The 25,902-nt window shown below is 43.8% G+C and overlaps 2 protein-coding genes across 2 annotated transcripts; both read left to right on the top strand.

Annotated features, from left to right (window-relative positions):
* The first annotated feature begins 7,441 nt into the window (after positions 1–7,441).
* LOC127080096 (uncharacterized) lies at positions 7,442–8,128 on the top strand. The gene has a single exon (XM_051020424.1). It carries the CDS (start codon positions 7,442–7,444, stop codon positions 8,126–8,128), a length of 687 nt encoding a protein of 228 aa, XP_050876381.1.
* Positions 8,129–9,217: 1,089 nt separating this feature from the next.
* Positions 9,218–13,131, top strand: LOC127080098 (uncharacterized). The gene is made up of 2 exons (XM_051020425.1): positions 9,218–12,910; positions 13,021–13,131. The coding sequence occupies exons 1-2, from the start codon at positions 9,218–9,220 to the stop codon at positions 13,129–13,131; spliced, it is 3,804 nt and encodes a 1,267-aa protein (XP_050876382.1).
* The last annotated feature ends 12,771 nt before the right edge of the window (positions 13,132–25,902 follow it).

Here is a 25,902-nt window from a genome sequence, read left to right on the forward strand (position 1 = left end):
AAAATAAGTAGAATTGATTGAAGTGAATTATGGATTAATAAATAAGATATCTCGCGAAGAATATGAGTTATCCTGCCTATGTATCCTTATAGTGCAGTAAGGAAGTCAGAGCTTTCGTAGTTCAGCCCGCTAGGGCTGAAGACAAGATGATTAAGGAGGCAAGATGAGTGATAGGTTGATTTAAAGAGTGGAATATACCTGATAGTTATTTGGTAAGAACCATACTAAAGTCTATGAGTAAAGGTGGATACGATAAGAAACGGGCCAAATATCCTGCACACAAAGATATCCAGAATGAGTGTAGGAAAGCTCCAGTCTAATTCCTTCTTTACTACTTAAGCCTCGTGATATCTAATTATCATCCTAACTTTCAAGTTGGTGAAGGAGAATCTTTGTCGTTGTTTGTTGTAATGGTGAAGAGAGAGACTTGACAGTTGATTGACGAGGATCACACTAAAGTTTATGAATAAGGGCGAATGCTTTGAATAGCTAGGACCTATTCCCCGTAAGCAAAGTCACTCTAGACAAGGATAGGAGAAACTTTGTCTCATCATTCCTTATTGCTTAAGGCTCACGATACATGATGCTTCTCATAACTGACAAGTTGTTGGGGAAGAATCTTCTTTGTTACTCCTTGTGTTGATGTTGTTTTGTGTGAAGAAGCTTTGATAGTTTACTCGATTCGTATTGCACTAAAGTTTATGAATAAGGGCGAATGCTTTGAATAGTTAGGGCCTATGCCTCGTACGCAAAGTCACTCTAGACAAGGATAAGAGAAACTCTGTCTCATCATTCCTTATTACTTAAGGCTCGTATCGTACAATTTGAATCATATTTAACAAGTGTTGACCTTTGATTTATCTTATATAACTCGCTGCTTGATGTGACTGAGGATGCCTTGTTTGAGAATCTGACTTGAGGCTTCGAGCTCCATAGCTTACAGAAAAAAAAAGTCTTATTAAGTGACCAATGGTCTTTTGGTCACTCAAATTAGACTGTGGGATTATACATTACCAAAGGATTTAATTGATCAAAATTGCTTTTGATCAATTTGAATCCGAGGGTTTGAGTGAATTTGAAATCTATGATTAATCTTAATCTAATGGTTAGAAATAACCAAACTAACCTAATGTATCATGATATAGTTATTCAAGTCTTGATTAAAAATCTATGTCAAAAATTCCTAAGGGGACATGCAATTTTATGGTCTAAATACCAAAATAACCCCTAAAGGATAAAAAGGTCATTTTACAATAATATCCAATCATGAACACAAATTTACTTCTAATTAAAATCTAATTAGAACCTACAAATCTACTTTAACCTAATGTTCAAAAATTAACTAAATTATAAAATTAACCAAAATCTAATCACTTCCTAATTTCTAATCTAATTAAAACTATACTAAAATCTACTTACGCCCTAAATTCTAGTTAAAATTAATCTAATCACAAAAACCATAATTAGCCTAATTACCTAATTAACCCAATTAAAATGCTAAAAAACAATTAACCAAAAATATCAAAACAATATTAAAAATTGGAATTAATGGTAATTAAAGAAAATGGACCAAGGGGGTGCAGGCGTGCAAGGTTGAATTCTGGTGCATGAGTTTTGGATGAAAAGCCCAATGAATTTTAAGCTTCTGGCCAGGGGTGCATATGTGAAAATGGTGTGAGAATGGAATTAATTGGGCTTAGAATGAAACAAGCCCAATCATAAGCAGTCCAATGAATGGGGCGTTGACTGGCTCCAGGTCAACATAATTTTGAATGTTGTATGCGCGCTCACATCAAGACCATTTCATCTCACCTTGTTGGACTTCCACTATGGGACTCCGTGTCGTAAATCCCTTTCGGCGGAGGTGGCCACCAAAACAAAAATCGGAGCTATCAAAATGATCACCTTCTCACGCTCTGCTGGGATCTTCCAATGTATAAGCCCTCATTATGGTTTTGATAGCCAAGACAAGACCCAAAGAAGCTCCAAAGGATCTATCATCATGCCATTAAGAATTAGGGTTTTGAAGACCCCTGAGGATTACTTGGGTGGCCCCTTTTTGAATCCATACCTCTACCATCAAATGATTAGGGTTTTGACATCCCACATGCTTTGATGAATAACCAAGTCATGCTTTTGAAGTTGTTCCACACACAAACCCTATCTTCACAAGCCAAGAGTTTTGAATCTATGGTGATCCATTAATGGATGAATGATGCATATGAATAAGTTGTTAATGTATGCAACTGATCCCCAAGTCAAGTGGTTGGATGGAAAGATGAAAAAATGGAGGGCAAATTTGGGGGTACAACAGTTACCCCTATTTAATCTTCTTGAACCTGAATGGTCGAATTGCGATAGCTTTTTGGGTATTTAAGGTAGAAGAGGATTAAATACTAACATATCCAAAAAAAATCCCGTCGAGAGTGGATGTAATATGATGAGAGTTTTGTGGCTTGCCAAGCAAAGTTTAGGCTTTGGGTTAGTCAATAAAACTAGATTTTTGGCTTTTCTTGTTTGCACAGTTTCATGTTATGCTTTATGAATGATATGCATGAGTGAAACGACGTGATTTATGCATGATAATGATTTATGCAATGGTTAAGCCAAAAGCTCATATAGAGGGCAGTGGGAATTTTGGGCTAGGATAATGGTCATACAAATGTGATCCTCCAACACCTACTTCAAGCTCAATATTTGTTGTCATGCCTCTGGACTTAATCTGAAACATGGAGAGAGCTCGTACCCGCGTAGTCTGACTCTGCCCCAGTATGCTGGATATTTGCACCAACTTCCCTAGTTATAAATTATGGAATAGTTTCATCATCTGAGTATCTCAAAATGGCTTGCCACAACTTCTTGAAACTGTATTCCCTTGATTAACCATCTTGGGAGTGATTGACTTCTCATGCTCTTGGGGTAGCTTGCCCCAATATGAGCTTTAAAGTAAATTTGCCCATATTCGACTGATTCAGAGAGATTTGTAGAATCTCTACGTGATTGCCCCAGGTTGACGAACTCTTGAAGAAACCTAAGCTATGGGATATTAGGAACTCGATCAACTTTCCCAATATGTGAACTTTCTTAATGTCAAGTGATTGTTCAAATGTAAAATGCTCATTTTAAAAATGATAATTGTAATGTCATGCTCATGCAAGTTTTGCAATCTCAAGTGTGTTCACTAAGATTATGACATCTAGGGAACGAATCATTGTTTAGAATGTTATATCAGTATCAATACAATTGACAAGAAAATCTTTAGGAGTCAGTTTAATGTGATCTTACCATAGTATGCTTTCGAAGTAATCCCTGCTTCAATTAGGTCTTTTGAGGGTTTTAGCGTGGTCTGATTCTCGGTTTTAGAAAGAAAGGATATAAGGCTCAAAACCTATTCTAACCCACCCTTCTCCGTGATATTCATCAGTCCTACGTTCAATTATCTTGAAACAAACGTCCATGTTTCAAAAAAGTATTTTGAATATCAGCAATGATGGTTAGGGAACTCTATGAGAGTTTGGAGCGATAGTCACTCGCCTTTTTCTTTTGTTTGCAGTCACAAGGATTTTCTCTTGCTGAGGATTTTGATATTGATCCTCTGATTCTTTTATTTTGTTTACCTTGATTTTTGCCTGGGCTGATCCTCTGGGTCTGCAGCCCATCGGGATACCCTAACTTTTGCCTAAGTTAATCTTGTTTTCAAGCTCTTGACTTAACGGACTTTTCATTTGCTTTTGATTTTGTTTCGTCTTTTCTTTTTGTATTGGAGCAAATCCTGTGATATTGCTTTCTTAATTTGTTGCACGGATCGTGACTATCTCACTCCTTTTTATGGGTAAGGGATAACCATCTTGAGTTTGTGATTCCATCCTCTTGAGAGGGATATGATATGATTAATCACTTGATGAGATATTCTCTTTCTAAAATTTGAATGCAAGTTTAAACTAACTAAAGACTACCCTGCCCCTTGTTAAACATGAGAGTTGTATGTATAAAGAAAGAAACTCCTACTTCAAGGACCAAAGGGGTTGACTAGGGATTATCTTCCTTATACCTCAAGTGTTTAGGGATTAAACAATTCCTTACATCATCAGCATGATCTTATTCAAAAGTATACAGGCAACGATCTTGCGTATGTTTAATTGCATCATTCTCTTTTGATTTTAATTGACAAACAATTTGATATTGATAAAATAAAATATGAGTGAACACAATTGGATTTAATCAAAACATGCACGTTTATTTTATTATGATTATTATTCAGAAACAAACAAGTTCACAATTGAGCAATACATTGACATACAAGAAAAAATTACAAATGAAAAGATTGAAAAACAACATGATCGTTGGCATAATTGGCCTCATTATTCTTTTGCATATATGATCTCAGTTCTTAAGCATTCTTTATCAATGACTACACTCACCCTCTTCGGTATTGACATTAGGCCTTTCTTTGGTGAAAGTCAGAATCTTCTGATCTATAAGTTCTTGTACCCTAGCTTTGAAAACCCAGTAATCCTCAGTAGAATGCCCCTTATGCCCAGCATGATAAGCACATGAGGCATTAGGATTGTGCTTTGCATGATATAGGAAAGTGGAAGGAGAAATTTCCTTCTTCTCAATGAGTCGTTGTTGGACAAGGTAAGGTAGCAGCTGAGCATATGTCATAGGGTTCTGATCACGTTGAGGACACTTTCTATCAATCTGTCTAGTCTGCCTTTACCCTTGATGGTTACATGGCATAATTTGTTGACTTTTCAGGATTTGAGCCGGAGGAGGCTATTGATACCGGGACGTAACACCATGTGGGAATGAGTAGTATGACATAGGCACCAAAGGTATTTGCGACTGAGAATGAATATGAGGAGTAACCATTGGTTAGATCATTTGAGCAGAATGAACCAAACTGGGATTGACAACTGATGAGACGTCTGACCATGATGAACCCCGAATGGGACGTAGGATGCCCCAATATAGGCGTACTGAGGTGTAGCAACAATAGGAAATGATGCCCCAGGGTAGGTCAACAACATTCCAGGGTGGTCTCCTTGATTTGTATGCTACATAGCAGGTTGGACCACAAGTGGAGGGACTTGCACATGAATTGGAGGACCTTTGTATTCAAACCTCTTCTCAACAAGCGCTTTAGCAATCACAAGTGTAAAGCTCAACAACTTCTGATTAATGAGCTCTTGAACTCTGGCCTTAAAAGGATTACAGTTCTCAATAGAATGCCTGTCATACCCCGATTTTGATCCTGAAATTTTTCCATTTTTTCTTTTATTTTTGCATTTGCATACATTCATGAGTATAAAATGGATTTTAATATCTTGACTCTTTTTCTTTTTTAATTTGATTTTTAATTTCAAATTAAGCTTAATTCCAATTGTCAATTTAATCTTAATTGTTTATTTTTACTAATGATTAAAACTCTAATCGATTTTTTATTTCCAAATGAATGTTAGAGTTGATATCTAAGTAATTTTCAATGAATTATAGATTATTTTGTTTTTTTTATTTGGTTTTTTGCTGATTTGTTATTAGTAATTAAATTGATATTCAAACTAATATTGGATTATTCCTAAAAATCCGCATCCATTTTTATAATCAAAATTCAAAATCCAAAATCCATATCCATTTTCATTATCCATTTGGAACCAATTCAAACCTTCATTCAATATATCCATATCCATTTTCATTATCCATTTGGAACCAATTCAAACCTTCATTCAATATATCCAATTCCATTCAATACAGTGCAGTAAACATTCATTCATAATCCAAAGAAATTCCATATATGCTTCTTCATTCATGCGCATATTTTACTATTTCATATTTTTTTTCATTTGTCACATTTTTAAATTTGCATTTCATGTTTTCTCCATTTCACATTGAGATTCTCCATTCATTCATGCTTAAAGATTCCCACACTATCATTCATATTCCAAATCATTCATTCATTTAATCATTATCATCCATGCATATGGCACATAAATAAATTATAATAAAAAAAAACAAATATCATCATCATCAAAACCATGTTTGCCAAGAGGTTGTTGCACAAAGCTGTCCATCACCATTTCAACCACAAGTTTTAACATCAACATGTTATATTTCTCCAACAATAATAATACAAATTTGAGATATCCACCACCAGATCTATTCTATAATTGCAACAACACTGCATCTTGTGGGGGAAATAAGAAAAAGAGAGAAGAGCTAGAGTTCATCAAGCTACAACTCAATCAACCTTCAAAGGAGAAATTAGGCAGCATGATTGTTGTTTCTAGCCGCTGCAATTGATGCCCGGATTTTCCATGAATCAGCTCAACGAGATAAAGCTCTTTTCAACCGGTTATGCCCTGCAAATAAAGAAGAAAAAAGAGCTTTAATGATTTCATGTTTAGGCGTCTCAAAGAAGTTGACACTTAAATTTTAATTACAAGAAGGAATTGCTGCCGTTGGTGCGATCTAGAAACCTTACTTTGTCTTCGGAAAGTTCAATTAAGGAAGAGTTAAAGAGAGAAAACACTGCTGATGTCATTACAATACTCATGTTGTTAAACGACAACCCTCTGATATATCAAAAGAAGAACAAATAAGCGATGCCATGGGGGAGGTTGGACCATCCATAACACCCGCCAGCTTATCAAGGTTCTAGCTTTTGCTGCAGGATCATTTGTTTCTATGCCAGCATGCCGGCCATCCAATATTTCAAAACCTGCAAGAAAAAACCGAAACAGCAATAACTAGAATATCAACCTCAGAAGGAAACCTCTAAAGAAGGCATTAGAAAGACAATTGCATTTTGCACTACTTACTTTAGAGAGGTTGTTGTTTTGTCCAAAACGGATACATGCTATTAACAGAGAGTTTCCGCCGCCGAATGAGCAATTCATCTTAGATTCTGAGCAACTTCAGAGTCAGTTTCGAGCCATGCAGCATACCTCAATCCTACAGGTTTTGTCTCCAAACAAGACAAATGAATATGCACATCAGTCTAATAACAATAACCATTAAACCATGTTATTGAACCACTACAATCATGTCAAGATTTGGAACATGAGAAATGACAAACATCTGAAACCAATGTCGAAGCCTTACGCGTTAACAGGAGAACAACAAATGCATTGCTCTTGCTAACCCTTTTGCCAAAGAGGTTTTCTTTCTCTTGTATCATCATGTGTATGTTAACTACATGTTCCTATGCTATTATGGTGTGACGAAACCAAAACCTGTTTTAATCGCTCAAGTTTGCTCTAGCTAAAAGCCTCCAAGACAAATTCAGCCCGGTCATCTCGTTTCTTCACCGCAGGGTATACCTATGCCATAAAAAAAAACAGGCCGTCAACATCTATTCCACAACAATATTAGCAGCAAGGACAATAGATAAGACATTCAAACACCGATACGCTATGTTGACGACATGCATTAGACGTCTCAAATGCTGGCACACTATGCTAATGAGAAGCATTTTCCACATCAAACTCTGGTAGCACCCCCTTCTGATGCTCGCTTCAAAAACTGGTATACTGGATCTTATCTGTTAGATGCAGTTGACTCACTACAACCTCCTACTAGAGAATTCGCCAAACCTCTGCTAATGTCAATATGTGATGCCATCAAATCAACTGCACAAGGACAGGCGTCTGCTTGTGGTAAACTGGAAGCAGGAGCTCTTCGAAATGGAACAAAGGTACTAGTTATGCCTTCAGATGTTGTTGGAACAGTACGCACATTGGAGCGTGACTCTAATGCCTGCTCTGTTGCAAGAGCTGGAGATAACGTAGCTGTAACGTTGCATGGTGTTGATGGAAGTCATGTATTGGCTGGAGTTGTATTATGCCATCCCTACTTTCCTGTTGCTGTTGCAAAGCATTTAGAGTTGAAATTGCTTGTCTTGGATGGTGCAAGTCCCATATTGGTTGGCGCTCAGTTAGAGTTTCATATTCATCATGCAAAGGAACCTGCTAGAGTTTCAAGAATATTGTCGATGCTTGATCCCAAGACTGGTAAGGTGACCAAAAAGTCCCCTCGCTGTCTCGTGTCAAAACAAAGTGCAGTAATTGAGGTGATTTTGAATGAGCCATGTAGGAAGTGCAACAAATTCCCATTGAAGTCGCACCAATAGGGTCGTGCAAAGAATCGAAACAGATGTTCAAAATTTTCACTGCGGTAAAAGTTGAAATAATCAGTCAAAGTGTTAAAATCCAGAAAATACCCAAATTTGGAATTAGGACGAAAGAGATTAGAAAAAGCTAAAGTGCAGATTACCTTTCCGGAAGATAGCATCAAACAGGATAACTCGGTTCTGAGCACAAAAAAAACACTTCTGGAATTTTTCCTCTTTGAACTTTTGAGTACCGTTTGAAACCCTAAGCTGCAGGGATAAAAGGAAGAGGAGACGAAAATTGAGAGAGGGAGGCGACCATAAACACGAAGCCCTAATCCAAAAAAAAAGAAGAAAAACGCTAAACATCAAGGGAACGAACCTGATTTCCATTGACGGCGGAAAACCTTGAAACCTAGCGAAGGGATCCTGTTCCGGACTAGGCCATGACCCTAGGCACGGCACGGCCCAATACTCGCCAAGCCCACGTCCAAACGGCCAGGTCCACACGACCACGAGGACGCGTCAGGTGGACGACAGTCCGCCCGACGAACGTCTCCCCGGCCCCTTAAACACGTGTCGGACAGTGAGCGGGTCCTCCTCGTACGATCTCCATCCACTCACCGTCAACCCACGTCGCGGGCACCTCAGTTGTGTCGGGCAGGGCCTTAACGGCATCCCACTCACCACGTCACCCAACTCCCCTATATTGTCGCCTTAGGGATAGGGGCAGTTGGACCAGGGGGCAGACTTTGGTCTAGGTCTTAACGCTTCTTACGCGTCCCCTGGCAGCTCCTCCTTGGGCCTAGCTAATCCAGCCCATTAGGAGCCTTGGCCCAGCGCTGGGGGCTCACTATAAATACCCCTTTCATGGCAAAGGGGCAGGTATTCTAACTCACACTCTGATAACCTCATTCTGTACCTTTTCTGACTTAAGCATTGGAGCACCTTGCAGGTACACCCCCCTCTCATTTCATTCTCCGGCCCATTAACCAAGACCGTGGAAGGCCCTCCTGATCAGGTGAGATCAGTGGCGCCGTCTGTGGGAACTAGCTATCCCCATCTTCATCAAACGAGGATCAAAAGCTCATTCATTTCTGTCCTTCCAACATGGCCGGAGAACAACATAGCGATCACAGCCGTCCCCTCGTCAACTACAACATGGACGACGGCCCGCCATCCCATGAGGCGGACGTTCGGGACGGTCATCCATCCACCCCGTCTCCAGAGCCCCAAAACAACGGAGATGTCTCTCACGCCCACAATTTAGGGGCAGAGACATTTCATCCCATTCCCGTTCCCGTTGAAGGAGACGCCGTAATGATTGCCATGGTGAATGCCCTCAATCAGGCCGGTTCTATGCTCCACCAGCAGCACGAACGAATCATGGCCCTCGAAGCCGAACGACAAGAGGCCCGGCCCCAGCCGGTGAGTAGGATACAACAACGTCCGGAGCCAACGAAGAAGCGAGGACGTCGCTCTCCCGAACCCCACGCCAGCAGGGCACGCGCCCATCGTGACGGTGGTCGAGCGAGAACATCACCAAGGCGCGGGCACAGCCCCGACAACAACGAACTGTCTCCCTTAAGGAGCGACGAGGAAGATTTGCATTGCCCCCTATCTCGGGCAATAATGGAAGCCCCGCTCCCCAAAGGCATGGAGAAACCGCCAAACCTAGCTGTGTACGACGGGACTACAGATCCCGACGATCACGTCGACAACGTCAACGCGATGCTCGACTACCGCAATGATATAACCGGGCACCTCAAATGCCGACTGTTCTCAACGACCCTCAGGAAAGGGGCCATGGCCTGGTACAAAAGCTTGGCCCCTGAGTCCATTACGTCATGGAGAGTCATGAGGTCCATGTTCACCCGGCACTTCACAGCTTCCCGTCGTCACCCCAAGACTGAGGCGACCCTTGAAGCCATAGTGCAGAAGAAGAATGAAACACTGCGCTCATACATCGAGCGATTCAACCAGGAAGCTGTCGAGGTAGAGACCACCGAGCACATGAAGAAGTATCTCCTCGAGAGAGGTCTCTTACCCGGCAGTGAACTTAGCAGAGCCGTAGGGATCGAGCCTCCCCGCACCTTAAACGAGCTCCTGCATAAAGCCCAGGCCTACATCAGATACGAGGAAAAGCAGGTGGCACACAATGCCCGCAGCGGACGTAACGCTGGGGAGACCGAGCACTCAAAACGCGAGGACACGAGCATTTCCCGTCGCAACGGAGACAGACGAAGAGAAGAAAGACCTCGCGAGCTCCGGGAAGGAAGAGGCCCCGCGGGCAGATATAGCGAGTACACCTTACTGACAGCTCCTCGAGAGCGTATCCTCGCAGAATGTATCAACTCTGAATTTAAGCAGGGCAGGGTCAGGTTCCCAAAACCGTCTGCACCAAAGCCCCACACCGACAAATCAAAGTACTGCCGGTTCCACAGAAGTCACGGACACGTGACCGAAGACTGCGTCCACCTGAAAGATGCGATTGAAATTTTAATCCAAGAAGGGCACCTGAAGCAGTACACGAGGAAGAACGAAGCTCCCAGACACGACGAGCCAGAGAAGAAGAGACCCCGGGAAAACACACCCCCCGACAACTCTCCCTATCAAGTGGCCCTCTGCGTGTCACGACCGGAAGATTTCTTCCCCCCCGAACCATTGCCCGAGGGCAAGATCACTGCACTCAGCCCCTGGGAAGACTTCCCTACCACACTGGTGATATCAGGAGGAGGAACTAACGGGGAATCCGCGGCCCTCTCCGTCAAACGCAAGTTCGACGAACTCCTACTGACTGCCCCCGAGCAGAAAGCGACATTGACAAAATACCGGGGAAAATCCAACCCAATATCCTTCTTCCTGGAGGAACTCCCGGGCGGATCCCCGAACTCGGCCATCCCACTATTGATTAGAGCAAAGATGGCCAGATTCGACGTACGACGCATCCTGGTCGACGAAGGCAGCTCAGTGGATATCATGTACGTCCACCTCTTCAAGACTCTGAAGCTAGACAAGACCAACTTAGCCCCCTACGTCGGATCAGATCTCCAAGGATTCAACGGAGCAACAACCAGACCGTGGGGATATGTTGAGCTCCTCGTCACTTTCGGCGAACAAGAAACGGCCAGGGAAGTCAAAATCCAATTCCTGGTCGTAGACTGTCCGTCTCTCTACAATTGCATCTTTGGACGCCCGACACTGGCCGAACTCACTGCGGTCCCATCCACCGTCCACCTGAAGATGAAATACTACACCAAATTGGGACGTGTGGTCACCATCCATGGTGACATCGAAGCAGCCCGGCGATGCTACGACGCCGCAGTAAAAGGACAGGCTGTAGTCAGCACGAAGAGCAACTGCAACAACAAAAAACTCAAGACCGAGGATCCCGCCCGAGGAGTCAACGCCATCGACCTCGACTGTCGCGTCGGGCTGGACGAGACCGAAGAGGGGAGGTTCCCCAAGGAACGCTCTCTCGAACACCCGGTCCGACCAATCCCCGACGGGGAATTCGAACTCATTCCTCTTGGGGACGATCCGGAAAGGACGGTGAAGATAGGTAAGGGACTACCCGAGGAAACAAGAGAAGAGCTAGTAGCATGCCTCAAAGAGAACTCCGACCTCTTCGCGTGGAATGCCGCAGAAATGCCCGGGCTGGACCCCGAGATCGCGTGTCATAAGCTAGCTGTAGACCGGGCAGCCAAGCCCATAGCACAGCGTAGACGCAAGCAATCGCCCGAAAAGGCAGAGGCTGCCGAGCGAGCTGTAAAAGACCTCTTAGAGGCAAATTTTATTTCTGAAGCCCAGTACACAACCTGGCTCTCTAATGTAGTCCTCGTTAAGAAAAATAATGGAAAATGGCGTATGTGTGTTGATTATACTGATCTTAATAGGGCTTGCCCGAAAGATGCTTTCCCCCTCCCTAATATAGACTCGCTCGTTGACAACTCTGCAGGTTTTAAACTCTTGTCCTTCATGGACGCATATAGTGGATACAACCAGATCCCTATGTCGCCCGCGGACAAGAAACACACAGCGTTCATGACCCCAACGGGCAACTACTATTACAACGTGATGCCGTTCGGGCTCAAGAACGCTGGCGCTACATACCAACGCATGATGAACAAAGTCTTCAAGGACGAAATAGGGGACATGCTCGAAGTATACATGGACGACATGATCGTTAAATCACACGAGGAAATAACCCATGCTCGACACCTTACGAAGGTATTCGAACAGGCGAGACAGTGTAAAATGAGGTTCAACCCCGAGAAATGCACGTTCGGAGTCCGGGCAGGCAAGTTCCTCGGTTTCTATCTCACCGAAAGAGGGATCGAGGCCAACCCCGACAAATGCCGGGCATTCTCGGAGTTTCCGACCCCGAAAACCAAAAAATCGATCCAGTCGCTCAATGGAGTGCTCGCCTCACTCTCCCGTTTCATCGCCAAGTCCGCCCAGCACGCATTGCCATTCTTCAGACTCCTTCGCAAAGAGGCTACCTTCGACTGGACCGACGAATGCGAGCAAGCGCTACTCCATCTAAAGAAGGTTCTGTCCCAACCCCCGGTCTTGTCACGGCCATCAGAAAAGGAAACCCTATACTTGTACCTATCCGTGGCGACCGAGGCCGTCAGCGCCGTTCTAATAAGAGAAACCGACGAAGGACAAAAGCCCATCTATTTTACGAGTAAAGCACTCCAAGGTCCCGAGCTCCGATATCAGCAAATCGAAAAGGTCGCCCTGGCCCTCATCAACGCAGCGAGGAGACTACGATACTATTTCCTCGCACACACGATAAAGGTGAGGACCGATCAGCCAATCAAACAGCTGCTCGGGCGCCCGGATATGGCCGGGAGGATGCTCAAGTGGTCACTAGAACTCTCCGAATTCGACATACAATACGAAAGTAGGAAAGCCTTGAAAGCTCAGGCGCTGGCCGACTTCGTCGCGGAGATGACCCACTGCCCGACTCCAGCAGAAAGCGCCCACAAATGGACGATCTTCGTCGATGGCGCCTCTAGCACATCAGGCAGCGGGGCCGGGATCATCCTCGAAAATGAAGAAGGGATCCTGATAGAGGTATCGTTAGCGCTAGCGTTCCCAACATCAAACAACCAAGCCGAATACGAAGCCTTCCTCGCAGGCCTGAGGTTAGCCGAGGACCTGGGAGCAAAAGAGGTAAAAATATCCACCGACTCCCAGCTCGTGGCCTCACAAGTGCGAGGAGAATACCAAACCAAGAACGACAACCTCCTCGGGTACTTGTCCCTCGTCAAAGAAAAACTTGATAGATTTGAAAAATGGGAAGTTCAACACATACCCCGCGAGCACAACACACGAGCAGACGTTCTCTCGAAACTAGCCAGCACGAGGAAAAAGGGTGGGAATAAATCAGTAATCCAAGAAATTCTCCCGCGGCCCAGCATCGACAAACTACCGCCTCCACTCGAGGTCAACGCTATTGGAGATGCCCACTGTTGGATGACACCCATCTACAATTACCTCACACGAGACGAACTCCCGGCTGACCCGAAAGAGGCGACCACTGTCAAACGACGCGCATGCTCGTACGTACTCCTCGAAGGCAAACTCTACCGGAGAGGATTCTCCATCCCACTACTCAAATGCGTCGAGGAAGAGAAAGTCCCCGACATACTTGGAGAGATACACCGGGGAATTAACGCTCAACACCTCGGCGGACGATCGCTCGCACGAAAAGCCCTTCGAGCAGGCTACTACTGGCCGACCATGCAAAACGATTCGAAAGAGCACGTCAAAAGATGTGACAAATGCCAACGACATGCCGACATGCACCTCGCACCCCCGAACGACCTCAAATCACTGTCTTCCCCATGGCCCTTCGCGTGGTGGGGCATGGACATCCTCGGACCCTTCGTCACCGGATCATATCAGAATAAATACCTCATCGTCGGGGTGGATTACTTCACCAAATGGATCGAGGCGGAGGCACTGGCTAAAATAACCGCGCAGAACATTCTCCGGTTCTTCAAACGCAACATCCTCGCTCGGTTCGGTATACCCCAGGCACTTGTCACAGACAACGGGACACAGTTCACGGACGGAGGATTCCAGGACTTCATCGCCAGCCTGGGCACCACACAGCATTTCACGTCTGTCGAGCATCCGCAGACGAACGGGCAGGCAGAGGCGGCCAACAGGGTAATCTTACGTGGCCTCAAACGCAGACTCGGCGAGGCAAAGAGGGCATGGGTCGAGGAGCTACATAGCATCCTATGGGCCTACCGCACGACACCACATTCTACCACCGGGGAAACCCCGTTCCGACTAACTTACGGCACCGAGGCAGTCATCCCGGTGGAGATACGGACGCCAACGAGGAGGACAGAGGAGCCCCTAGACGAGGAAATGAACGATGAAACCCTTAGAGCCGAGCTCGACCTAGTCGAGGAGATACGTTCCGAAGCAGCTCTCCGGGAAACAACCCTCAAACAAAAGATAGCACTACGCCATGACGCGAAAGTCATAAAAAGAGAGTTCCAGGTCGGCACCCTGGTCCTCAGAAGAAACCAGAAAAACCCGAGAGAGGGCAAACTGGCGGCCAACTGGGAAGGCCCTTACCGCGTCCGCGACAAAACGAGCAACGGGGCCTATTACCTAGAAAACCTACAAGGAGAACAACTCGCTCGACCATGGAACGCAGAAAAACTTAGACAATATTACAGCTAAATACACCACGGGGAGACGTGGCAGGTACGACCACGCTCTTCGTCCCCAAAACCCCAGGGAGGAACCACGAGACCCGGGAACGATCCGGGGTCACATAACAAACACAACCCTCCCCGACGGTTGGGATCTTGACCAAGGCCCAACGTCGAAGTACCAAGACTGGCAGGGCACCCAGCTCGCGATGGGAGGACCCAAGCCTCGGGACCAGGGTTCGAACAACGGACCCGGGCTTCGATACCCACGGGCACAAAGCCCGACACTTCGTCGGTTCCCTAAACCGAGGAGATTAACAAAGTCGAGCAGAGTACGAATTCATACAAACAAGTATCAGACACAAACGAGCACAATGAATGATAACGAAAATATTCATGCATTAAAAACGATAAGAGTGGCCGAAGCCAAGTACGCCCGAAGGCCATATTACAACGCCCGAAGGCCAAAATACATAAGGCACGCAGGCCATGATAAGAAAAACATATAAACTAAGACTCCGCTCGGAGCTCCTCTTCATCCTCTTCTTCTTCTTCTCCCCCCAGCTCCTCCTCCACTTCAAACGGGCAGATGATCTCACCATCCCGGACGCAGCAGTTATAGGCCGACCCTTCCGTCACCAACTCAGGGTTCAGAAGCCCGAGCTGCTCGACAGCATTGTCGAAACCCTCTTTGAAGCAGGCCACAAGATCTTGGTTGAGAGTCCGAATATGCCCTAGCAGCTCACCGCGCGAGCCAAAGGCGCGTTCCTCCTCGGTCTCATCTGCCAGAGGACGGACCTTTCCCTCGAGAGACTCAACCTGAGCCCGTAGGTAGGCGTTGTCCTCGGTCAGCTTCTGATGGTCGACCACCTGCTCTTCCAGGCTCGCCTTAGCAGCCTTCAACTGGTCCCTCTCCCTTTCCACCTCCTCCAGCTTCTGGCGCAGCCCTTCCTGCAGCTGATGCTCTTCTTTGTAGTCCGACAGATCTTGAGATAGTCTTTCCTTCTCTGTCCGAACCTGCAAAAGGGCTTCCTCCAGCGAGGCGGTGGAGACCGAAGTGTCGGTCAGAACCATGGCCGTCTCCATCACCCGGATGACGGCAGCAATATCCCTGGCCAGATCTTTCCTCCGGGCAGCAACATCCTGGTCCAGAATAGCCTTGGCCTCAGGCGCAGGCACAGCAATCGACTCCTCGGCCTTGAAGAACGACCGTTCCACATAGCAGGGAGGCAGAAGATAGCTGCCCGGTCCATGCGAACCTCCTGGAGACGAACTGGTAAGGCCCCCAGCCGGACGCTTCCGTTTATGGAGGGGAGAAGCCGCTGGCGACGGACTGCTATCAGGAATGGTGATCGGGTTAAGCCGAGGAGGAGAGGAAGGAATCACGCTCGCCGCCTGCGAGGGACCGACCCCGGCATCGCCAGCAATCTCCGAGACACGGGCCGCAGTTTTCTTCTTCTTCTTGGGCACCCGGTCAGGAGCGCCGACCTGATTCGCCAGCTTCAGCACCCGATCACGAGCATTGGGCATGGCACCTGCAAATAAATTACACACAAACGTTAGCGACCGAAGTCATAAACAGAAATAAAAAGCTAAACAAAGTCTGCCTACTCAATAACGCCAGAGCTTCCTCCTCGGTATCACACTCGAGCAGAGCCTTCGTATTGATATAACGCGTCTCGGTGATTAGCTCCCCGGCCTCATCCAGGTAGGGCACGCCCTGTCGATTCGCCCAGAACGCCAAGCTGAAGCTCTGCACGTAATCGACCAGCTTCTTGTACGCGAGCCTATCCTCCTCGCCGAGCATCGCGTACTTGACCCGGTAATGCGCTGTGGAAAGATCGAAATGATCACGCTGCCACCTCAGCGGTATCTTCGACATCAGCGTCTCCTCCCCGTTGGGTTCCCGTTGATAGTAGTAGAGAGAGTGAAGGGCAGCCCGGGTAATCGGCATCACCACGTACCACCGGCTTTTGAAATGGCGAACAGAATCCTCGTACGTCTTGAACAGACGCACGGGCTGCTTGAAAGAAACCCAACTGTGGCGGCCACGGGAACCGGACCTCTGGAGATGGAACACGTGGAAGAAGAGAGCCCGGGTGCAACCAATGCCGAGGAACTGGCAAACTAACTCGAATGCCCGCATAAATGCGAGGGCATTAGGATGTAGTTGGGACGGCGCCAGCCGGAGCCACTTGAAGACCGACATCTGGAAGGAGCTGAAGGGCAGTCTCATCCCCGCCTCACGAAAAGCAAATTCATACATGGTGAACTGCTTCCCCGGGAAATGATGACAAATGCGGTCTTCTTCCTTGGGGGCGCAGCAATACCAGTTCGGTGGATCCTCCCGGTTTATGGCCTCGACCATAGCGTGAGCAGTGATGGCTTCGTCACAGAAGTCTGATTCCTCCTCCAAGGGCTCGTCCGCAACCCAGGAGAAGTCGACCTGCCCGGAAGAGGAGGCGTGTTCGGTACCATCTCGGACACTCCCATCCCCGACAGGGAGACGAGCGATTGTCGCGTCGTCGGTGGAGGACCCAGAATCTTCCTTCCTCGGTCGTAAGCGCCCGGTAACACCTGAAACGCAGACAGAAAGAGTGAATTCGACGTCGTATCAAATCCACCCTTCCACCGCAGGTCAAGTGAAAGGGCGTAGCGGCGACGGACACTAACCGTGCTCAACTCGGTGGCCCGCGCATTCTATGGAGACCGGGCATAAACTTCATACAACCTACGCAGGTGTTGCCCGGCATATGAAGTTTATGCCCGGTACAGTAGGATCCCAACCCTATTTTCTACCATCTAATATACACCTACAGTCCACTACACTGTCCCTAAGTTAAACCTAACCACATTTCTACGAAAATAGCATGCGTTTGACAGAAAACAACAAGGAAAAAGAATGGGTCACAGTGGAAAACCATACCTGACATAGTTAAGTTGAAAAGGTACGGTGGTGTCCGAGCAGAAAACGGTGGTTCAGATAGGAGGACGGGCGGAGACGGCGGTCCAGACGGTTGAGAGAGCAAACGAGAGAGAATGTGGAGAACTCCGGTGAACGCGTGAGCAAAAAGAAAAAGTGGAAATGAAGTTACTCAACCCCTTTTTATAGGGCTTGGCACGTAGACCAGCACGCTAGGTCATCATTACCTAGCCTGCCTACGCCGTCTTTGCGCGCGAAACGAAGCGACCCCACTAATTCTGAGACACGTCTGTCAAAGATGAGAAGCTGAAACGACCCGAGCACCTATCCATCTCCTCGACTCACCAAGACGCCACCTCCCCGCGTCATACCCACGTTTACTACAAGGAAGGCGCAGATCAACCGACCACCTCCATCCCCGACATTCCCGAAGAAAGGGTCGGTCATGAATAGGTCTGGCACGACCTCGCCTGTCTAACGGTCAAGCTTCCCCATCGTCGCGGGGAACCCTTAGTCGAAACATAAGTCATCCCTCTGGCTCAGAGACTCGACTTGGGGGGCTCCTGTTCCGGACTGGGCCATGACCCTAGGCACGGCACGGCCCAATACTCGCCAAGCCCACGTCCAAACGGCCAGGTCCACACGACCACGAGGACGCGTCAGGTGGACGACAGTCCGCCCGACGAACGTCTCCCCGGCCCCTTAAACACGTGTCGGACAGTGAGCGGGTCCTCCTCGTACGATCTCCATCCACTCACCGTCAACCCACGTCGCGGGCACCTCAGTTGTGTCGGGCAGGGCCTTAACGGCATCCCACTCACCACGTCACCCAACTCCCCTATATTGTCGCCTTAGGGATAGGGGCAGTTGGACCAGGGGGCAGACTTTGGTCTAGGTCTTAACGCTTCTTACGCGTCCCCTGGCAGCTCCTCCTTGGGCCTAGCTAATCCAGCCCATTAGGAGCCTTGGCCCAGCGCTGGGGGCTCACTATAAATACCCCTTTCATGGCAAAGGGGCAGGTATTCTAACTCACACTCTGATAACCTCATTCTGTACCTTTTCTGACTTAAGCATTGGAGCACCTTGCAGGTACACCCCCCTCTCATTTCATTCTCCGGCCCATTAACCAAGACCGTGGAAGGCCCTCCTGATCAGGTGAGATCAGATCCCATTGCAAGAGGTGAGTTTCTTCATCTCTGACCTCTATTTCATTCTCTATTTCATTCTTATCCTGTTGAGTGAGAGAGTTGAGTTAGAGTGAATGATATGGAGAGGCGATTTCGAGAGATGAGCGAGAGAATGAGAGAGAAGGACGTTTGAGCTACTGTTTCGCGTCCTCTTTTTTTTTTTTTCTCGTTTATTTATTCAATGTTTTTTTTTCTTTTTTAAAACAGACTACTCCCTGCAATTAGCTTTTGTTTTGAAATTTAGATTTTTTTTCTTATAATTAGGAATATTAGATAATTTTAATTTAGAATTTTAGATTTTTTAGGATATGATTAGAAATTAAAAATTAGATTTATGTCTAGAATAAAATAATATTAGTTTAGAATATTAGATTTTTTTAGGATATGATTAGAAATTAAAAATTAGATTTATGTTTAGAATAAAATAATTTTAGTTTAGAATATTAGATTTTTTAGGATATGATTAGAAATTTAAAATTAGATTTATGTTTAGAATAAAATAATTTTAGTTTAGAATATTAGATTTTTTAGGATATGATTAGAAATTTAAAATTAGATTTATGTTTAGAATAAAATAATTTTAGTTTAGAATATTAGATTTTTTAGGATATGATTAGAAATTTAAAATTAGATTTATGTTTAGAATAAAATAATATTAGTTTAGAATATTGAAAATTTTTTAGGATCATAATTAGGAGTTAATCTGATTAATTAGGATTTTTAATTTTGATTAGTTTAATTAGGGTAGTCCAACAGTTTCCTATTTATTAGTTTTTTTTTTTTTTTTTTTTTTTTTATTTATTTTGATTTATATATTTAAATTAGTATTATAATAACAATTAGTTGGTAAGTGATCTGGTGGAGAGGAGTGATGTTTAGGTCTTTAGTGTAGTGGGTTCGATTCCATTATGTGTAGTTTTTTTTTCTTTTAACATTTTCTTTTGTGTTTATGCTTTATTACTCATAGTTTTTATTATTTAATAACATAGATTTGTTTTTTCTTTTAATTGCATCATGCATTCGAAACCATTTTTTTTAACTTATAAAAATCATATTTTCTCGATTTAATATCGAGCCCCTTTTTTCACACCCTTGTAAGTCGATTGCTTTTTAAGCATCGCCATCAACCTCACATAGCTTACTCTTGGGCTTTCTTACAATGAGCCGGTTTCTCTTGCACTTACACTCATATTTCGCATCTTTTGTTGTTTGGGCCTGATTTAATTATTTCATGATTTTGAATCCCCATTTGACAAAATGTATCCCACTCCCCCGATGTGTAATAAATTTGTACTGTTTCATTTATTTGACTGTTTAGTTAGATACTAACACAAGAATAAAATCAACCATTTCCAAAAATATAAAAAATAAGACTCGATCCAATGTCGAGTATTTTCTCAATAAACAAATCAATCCATTTCTTCACCTCATTCTATTCCATTCAAAAAAAAACTTCATCAAATGTTTGATCCAACGTCAAGCCATTTTCATAATAAAAACTCAAAAATATTAATCCCTATCTAAACCCTTTTCAATAAGATGGAAATGGAACGTGGTGTATACCACGCACTCCTGAGACTAGGATTCGAGATGTATATCTCGTCAATCCTAGTTCTCGCCATCATCCAAATTCATCCACTTTGTCTTCTCAAACACTCATTCAAATTTCTCAAACGTCCATCAATACTTGATCTAGGTCAAGTCATTTTTACAACAAAACTCAAGATACATAACTCTTATTTAACACTTTTCCAATAAAGGTGGAAATGGAACATGGTGTATACCATGCACTCCTGAGGTTAAGATTCGAGACGTATGCCTCGCCAATCTTAACTCTCGCCATCGTCTAAAATTGTCAATGTGGTTTCGTCAAACCCTTTCTCAATCAAATCTAAGATACCCAAATCTTATTTAATACTTTTTCAATAAAGGTGGAAATGGAACATGGTGTATACCATGCACTCCTGAGGTTAAGATTCGAGACGTATGCCTCGCCAATCTTAACTCTCACCATCATCTAAAATTGTCAATGCGGTTTCTTCAAACCCTTTCACAATCAAATTCCAAAATACTTAATTCCTATCTTAATCTCTTTCAATAAAGATGGAAATGGAACATGGTGTATACCATGCACTCCTGAGGCTAGGATTCGAGATGTATATCTCGCTCATCCAAGTTCTCGCCATCACTCAAAATACGTCAACCAATCAAACTCTTTTCTCGCCGCCGTGCGATTAATCAAAAACCTTTTTTCATAAATGAAAGATATATTGTCTTAAGTGATACAAAACAATGTTTCGGCCACGATTGTTGAGTAGAGATAAATGACGCTTTTCCGAATGTAGATTTATAAATCCGTTCGATGTGTGGTACGCGTCCACTCCTCATCTGTTTTGGGTAAAACGATGTTTTTTGTCGATTAATACAATATAGCTTTCGCTAAAATCGACCAACAAACAAACATTTTTCTACCCAGAACTACGTAAGCCTTGACTTCTCTTTTGAGATACGTAGGAGCAGGATTTGTAAATCTTGTCAGGCCCACTAATAAAAAACTTAGGTTTAGTCCTTCGTTAAAAATCCAAAAACATTTCTTCTCTCTTCTATTCTTTCTTTCCCACCCAATAAATTGAAAAGCCTAACAATGCAAACTAACATTAACGCACACAACTGACCTAATGGTTCCCGTTGAGTACAACGGACGTGAGGGGTGCTAACACCTTCCCCTTGCGTAATCGACTCCCGAACCCTGATATTGGTTGCGATGACCATATCTTATCCTTTCTTTTGTCTTGGGTTTTATCGATATTTCCCCTTTCCTTTTTAGGAATAAATAAAGTTCGGTGGCGACTCTGTTTAGTCCATCATTGCGAGCGTGCGATCGCGCTTCGCTTTGAAGTCGTATCCCCATTTTTTCCGAGGTGCGACAATGCCCTACATGTCCGATATGATATCCATATATGGCATTAGGATCATGCTTGGGATGATAGGGAAATCCAGCAGGTTGGATCCATTTAGGCATGATTGCCTCATCATTGACCAGTATAGATAGCAGATGTACGTAACTCATAGGAATTGGATCATTGAGAGGACGTCTCCCTTCCTAATCGTCGTTCTTCTAACTGATTTGCTTCAGCTTCAGTTTCTGGTTGTTTTGAGCATGCCTCTGATGTCGCAGTAAGTGTTATTCTTGAGGAGGAAGTTGTAGAATACCTGCAGCCACCTTCTGTTTGTTATCTTTCTTCAGATTGTCTTTGGTTTGCTCATCAATCGCAACCTGATTTGAGAAGTTCATTGTCATGCTATCCAAGAATATCCCCAAAACCATGTCATCTCTGTCAATGCTCTTAGTCTCTTCCATGATCCTTGGATGACTAGTGTCGGCGAATCATTGTCTTTCTGACGGAGGAATGGATTGGGTGAATTTTTTGGTTAACATGCATGAAATGCAAATGAGTGAATGCACATGTTAGGGATGGAATACAAATAATTATGCAACATCCATAAATTCAAAACCTTAACGGTATAGCAACCCAAGTTCCAAGATCCAACGTATGTACAACAATGCCATAACATAGGTTAACAACACCAATAATCTGGATAATCTGTGTATACTGTCTGATGCTGGATCAAAGGTTCGATGTCCGTGAGAATAAGGGTATGTAGAGGCTATGGTTTCCTATAAAAAATCATATCCCCCTCACAGGTAGGTTATATCCTTCAAATGCAGCCTAAAAGGTTCCTAGAGTCGATGACCCATTTTAAGATACCATTTCCTTAGACGAATGACTCGTCGGACAATGATGCTCTCAAAAGGATATACTCTAGGTTTGGCATCTCGTGTCAACCATGATCACAGAATAACTCCACGGAGGTCGAACACGACTCTAGTCACGTTGCTATCATGTGTATGTACTCAAACTCAGGTATAAAGCTTCTTTCTCATGTGAATCTATCCCCAACCCAACAGGGAATATAACATATAATATCCATAATATAAATCAAATGAATAGTGATAAATCGAGTAAAGCGCAAAGATACACATCTATATCAAGCAAAAACAATCAAAGCTAGGTTTGACTCCTTTTAGCGACTAGGAAGTACTCCAAGCAACAAAGTGTCCGCAGTAGAGTCGCCAACTGAAGCTATCAGAAATATACCCGAACGCATTGCACGCTCGAACATACAACAGAGTTGTCATCGAACTTTATTTATTCCTGAAGGAAAGGGAAAACATCGATAAAACTCGGGGGAAATAGATATGGTGGGTAAGGAAGTCAGTTATGCAAAGGGAAGGTATTGGCACCCCTAACATCCATGGGAACCATTTTGATTGTTCTCGCTCGAATGGATGTGATATCTAAAGATTACTCGCAAAAGAATAAAGAGAAGAGAAAGGAAATAGATAAAGTGCTCAGTGACGATTAGGGTCTCATGCCTACGTATCCTCATAGTGTAATGAGGAATTCAGAGCTCCGTAGTTCAAAAAACTAATGGTGGGAGGTGAAAACAATTGTGATCAAAGTATGGTATAAACCAAAGGATAGTGTTTTGAACTCCAACAATGGGTGAAATATGAACCCAAAAGTGAAACTGGCTCTTACCAACACGTGGGATAGCATGGATTCCGCTATAGGGTAATGCCAAAGTGTTTGGGGATGATCCTAACAACTCTTGGTTCACAAGGTGATGCAAGATGGAGCACAAAGGGATAGTGTATTTAGCTCAAAGATAACTGGTATATCACATGAAGTGAATGAAGGTAGAATATGAATGCAACATGGAGATGAACAAAGTGAAGTGACCAAAGTCACGGAACTGAATATTTGGTAACAAGTGACTGAAGAGTATGATTTGAAATAGAAGGTCGAGGTGTATTGGAATCCATAAGAGAAATGGGATATGTACCATAGAGGGAAAACAACATTAATCGATACATGGAATAGCATGGTTGCCACAATCTGATATTTAGCCAAAAAAGAAGGAATTAAATGTTTGGGTATGATCCAAACAACTCTAGGTGAAAATGAGGATTGCCGCTATATTGTCCTAAAAGGGTGTATATGGAATTATAAAGAAAGTGATATTTGGTTTCAAAAAAACAGTATGTCACTAGGGTGAACGGTTCAATGATTGAAGGTAGATACTGGATCGTGAAAGATATGAGTGGTGCCCTAAGGCGGAAGGAGGAATAATTAAGATTATGCTCACCAAGGATTCACATTCTCATGTCTACGTATTCTTATAGTGCAATGAGAAAATCAGAGCAATCGTAGTTCGTGGAACCACGAGAACAAAGAGAGAGGGATAAGTAATGAAAAGTATAACTTGTACCAACAGAATGGTATCAAGGGAACCCACAAATGGAAAGTGAACTTGGAATCGAAGAGTAAATCGGTGTTTAAACCCAAAAAGACTGAATTAAATGTATGGGATGATCCAAACAACTCTTGATTCACAAGATGGATTGCCGTTATATCATCCTAAAAGGGTATATGCGGGGACCGAGAGAAAGTATTGTTGATTACATGGAACAATATATCACTGGTTGGGGAACAAACAGTTCAAGATCTAAGAAGAATAGTATCTTGGATCAATGAAACAGATAGACTCTTAATCGAAGAGCTAATCGGTGTTTAAACCCAAAAAGACTGAATTAAATATTTTGGGATGATCGAAACAACTCTCGATTGGTGAGGTGAACTGCCATTATATCATCCTAAAAGGATGTACAAGGAGTCCAAGGAGAAGTATATTTGATCTCAAAACTGAATTTTCCTGCCTACGTATCCTTATAGTGCAATAAGAAAATCAGAGCTTTCGTAGTTCAGCCTACTAAGGCTGAAAGCAAGATGACTAAGGCAAAAGAAGTAGAATTGATTGAAATGAAGGATGAATTAATAAAAAAGATAGCTCGCGAAGAATCTAAATTCTCCTACATAGGTATCCTTATAGTGCAATAAGGAAGTCAGAGTTTTCGTAGTTCAGCCCGCTAAGGCTGAATACAAGATGATTAAGGAGGCAAGACAAGTGATAGATTGATTGAAAGAGTGGAATAGACCTGATAGTTATTTGGTAAGTACCACACTAAAGTCTATGAGTAAAGGTGGATACGATAAGCAACGGGCCAAACGTCCCCACCCAAAGATATCCAGAATGAGTGTAGGAAAGCTCCAGTCTCATTTCTTCTTTACTACTTAAGCCTCGTGATATCTAATTATCATCCTAACTTTCAAGTTGGTGAAGGAGAATCTTTGTCGTTGTTTATTGGAACGGTGAAGAGAGAGACTTGACAGTTGATTGATGAGGATCACACTAAAGTCTATGAATAAGGGTGAATGCTTTGAATAGCTAGGGCCTACGCCCCGTACATAAAGTCACTCTAGACAAGGATAGGAGAAACTCTATCCCATCATTCCTTATTGCTTAAGGCTTACGTCGCATGATGCTTCTCATAACTGACAAGTTGTTGGAGAATAATCTTTTTTGTTACTCCTTATGTTGATGTTATTTTGTGTGAAGAAGACTTGGTAGTTTACTCGATTCGTGTTGCACTAAAGTTTATGAATAAGGGCGAATGCTTTGAATAACTAGGGCATATCCCCGTACGCAAAGTCACTCTAGACAAGGATAAGAGAAACTCCGTCTCATTATTCTTTATTACTTAAGGCTCGTATCGTACAATTTGAATCGTATTTACCAAGTGTTGACCTTTGATTTATCTTGTATAACCTACTGCTTGATGTGACTAAAGATGCCTTGTATGAGAATCTGACTTGAGGCGTTGAGCTCCACATCTTATAGAAAAAAAGTCTTATTAAGTGACCAAAGGTCTTTTGATCACTTAAATTAGACTGTGGGATTATACATTATCAAAGGAATTAATTGATCAAAATTACTTTTGATCAATTTGAATCGGAGGGTTTGAGTGAATTTGAAATCTATGATAAATCTTAATCTAATGGTTAGAAATAACCAAACTAACCTAAGGGATCATGATAT

This window comes from Lathyrus oleraceus, chromosome 5, assembly GCF_024323335.1.
Source record: "Lathyrus oleraceus cultivar Zhongwan6 chromosome 5, CAAS_Psat_ZW6_1.0, whole genome shotgun sequence".
Classification (NCBI taxonomy): Eukaryota; Viridiplantae; Streptophyta; class Magnoliopsida; order Fabales; family Fabaceae; genus Lathyrus; species Lathyrus oleraceus.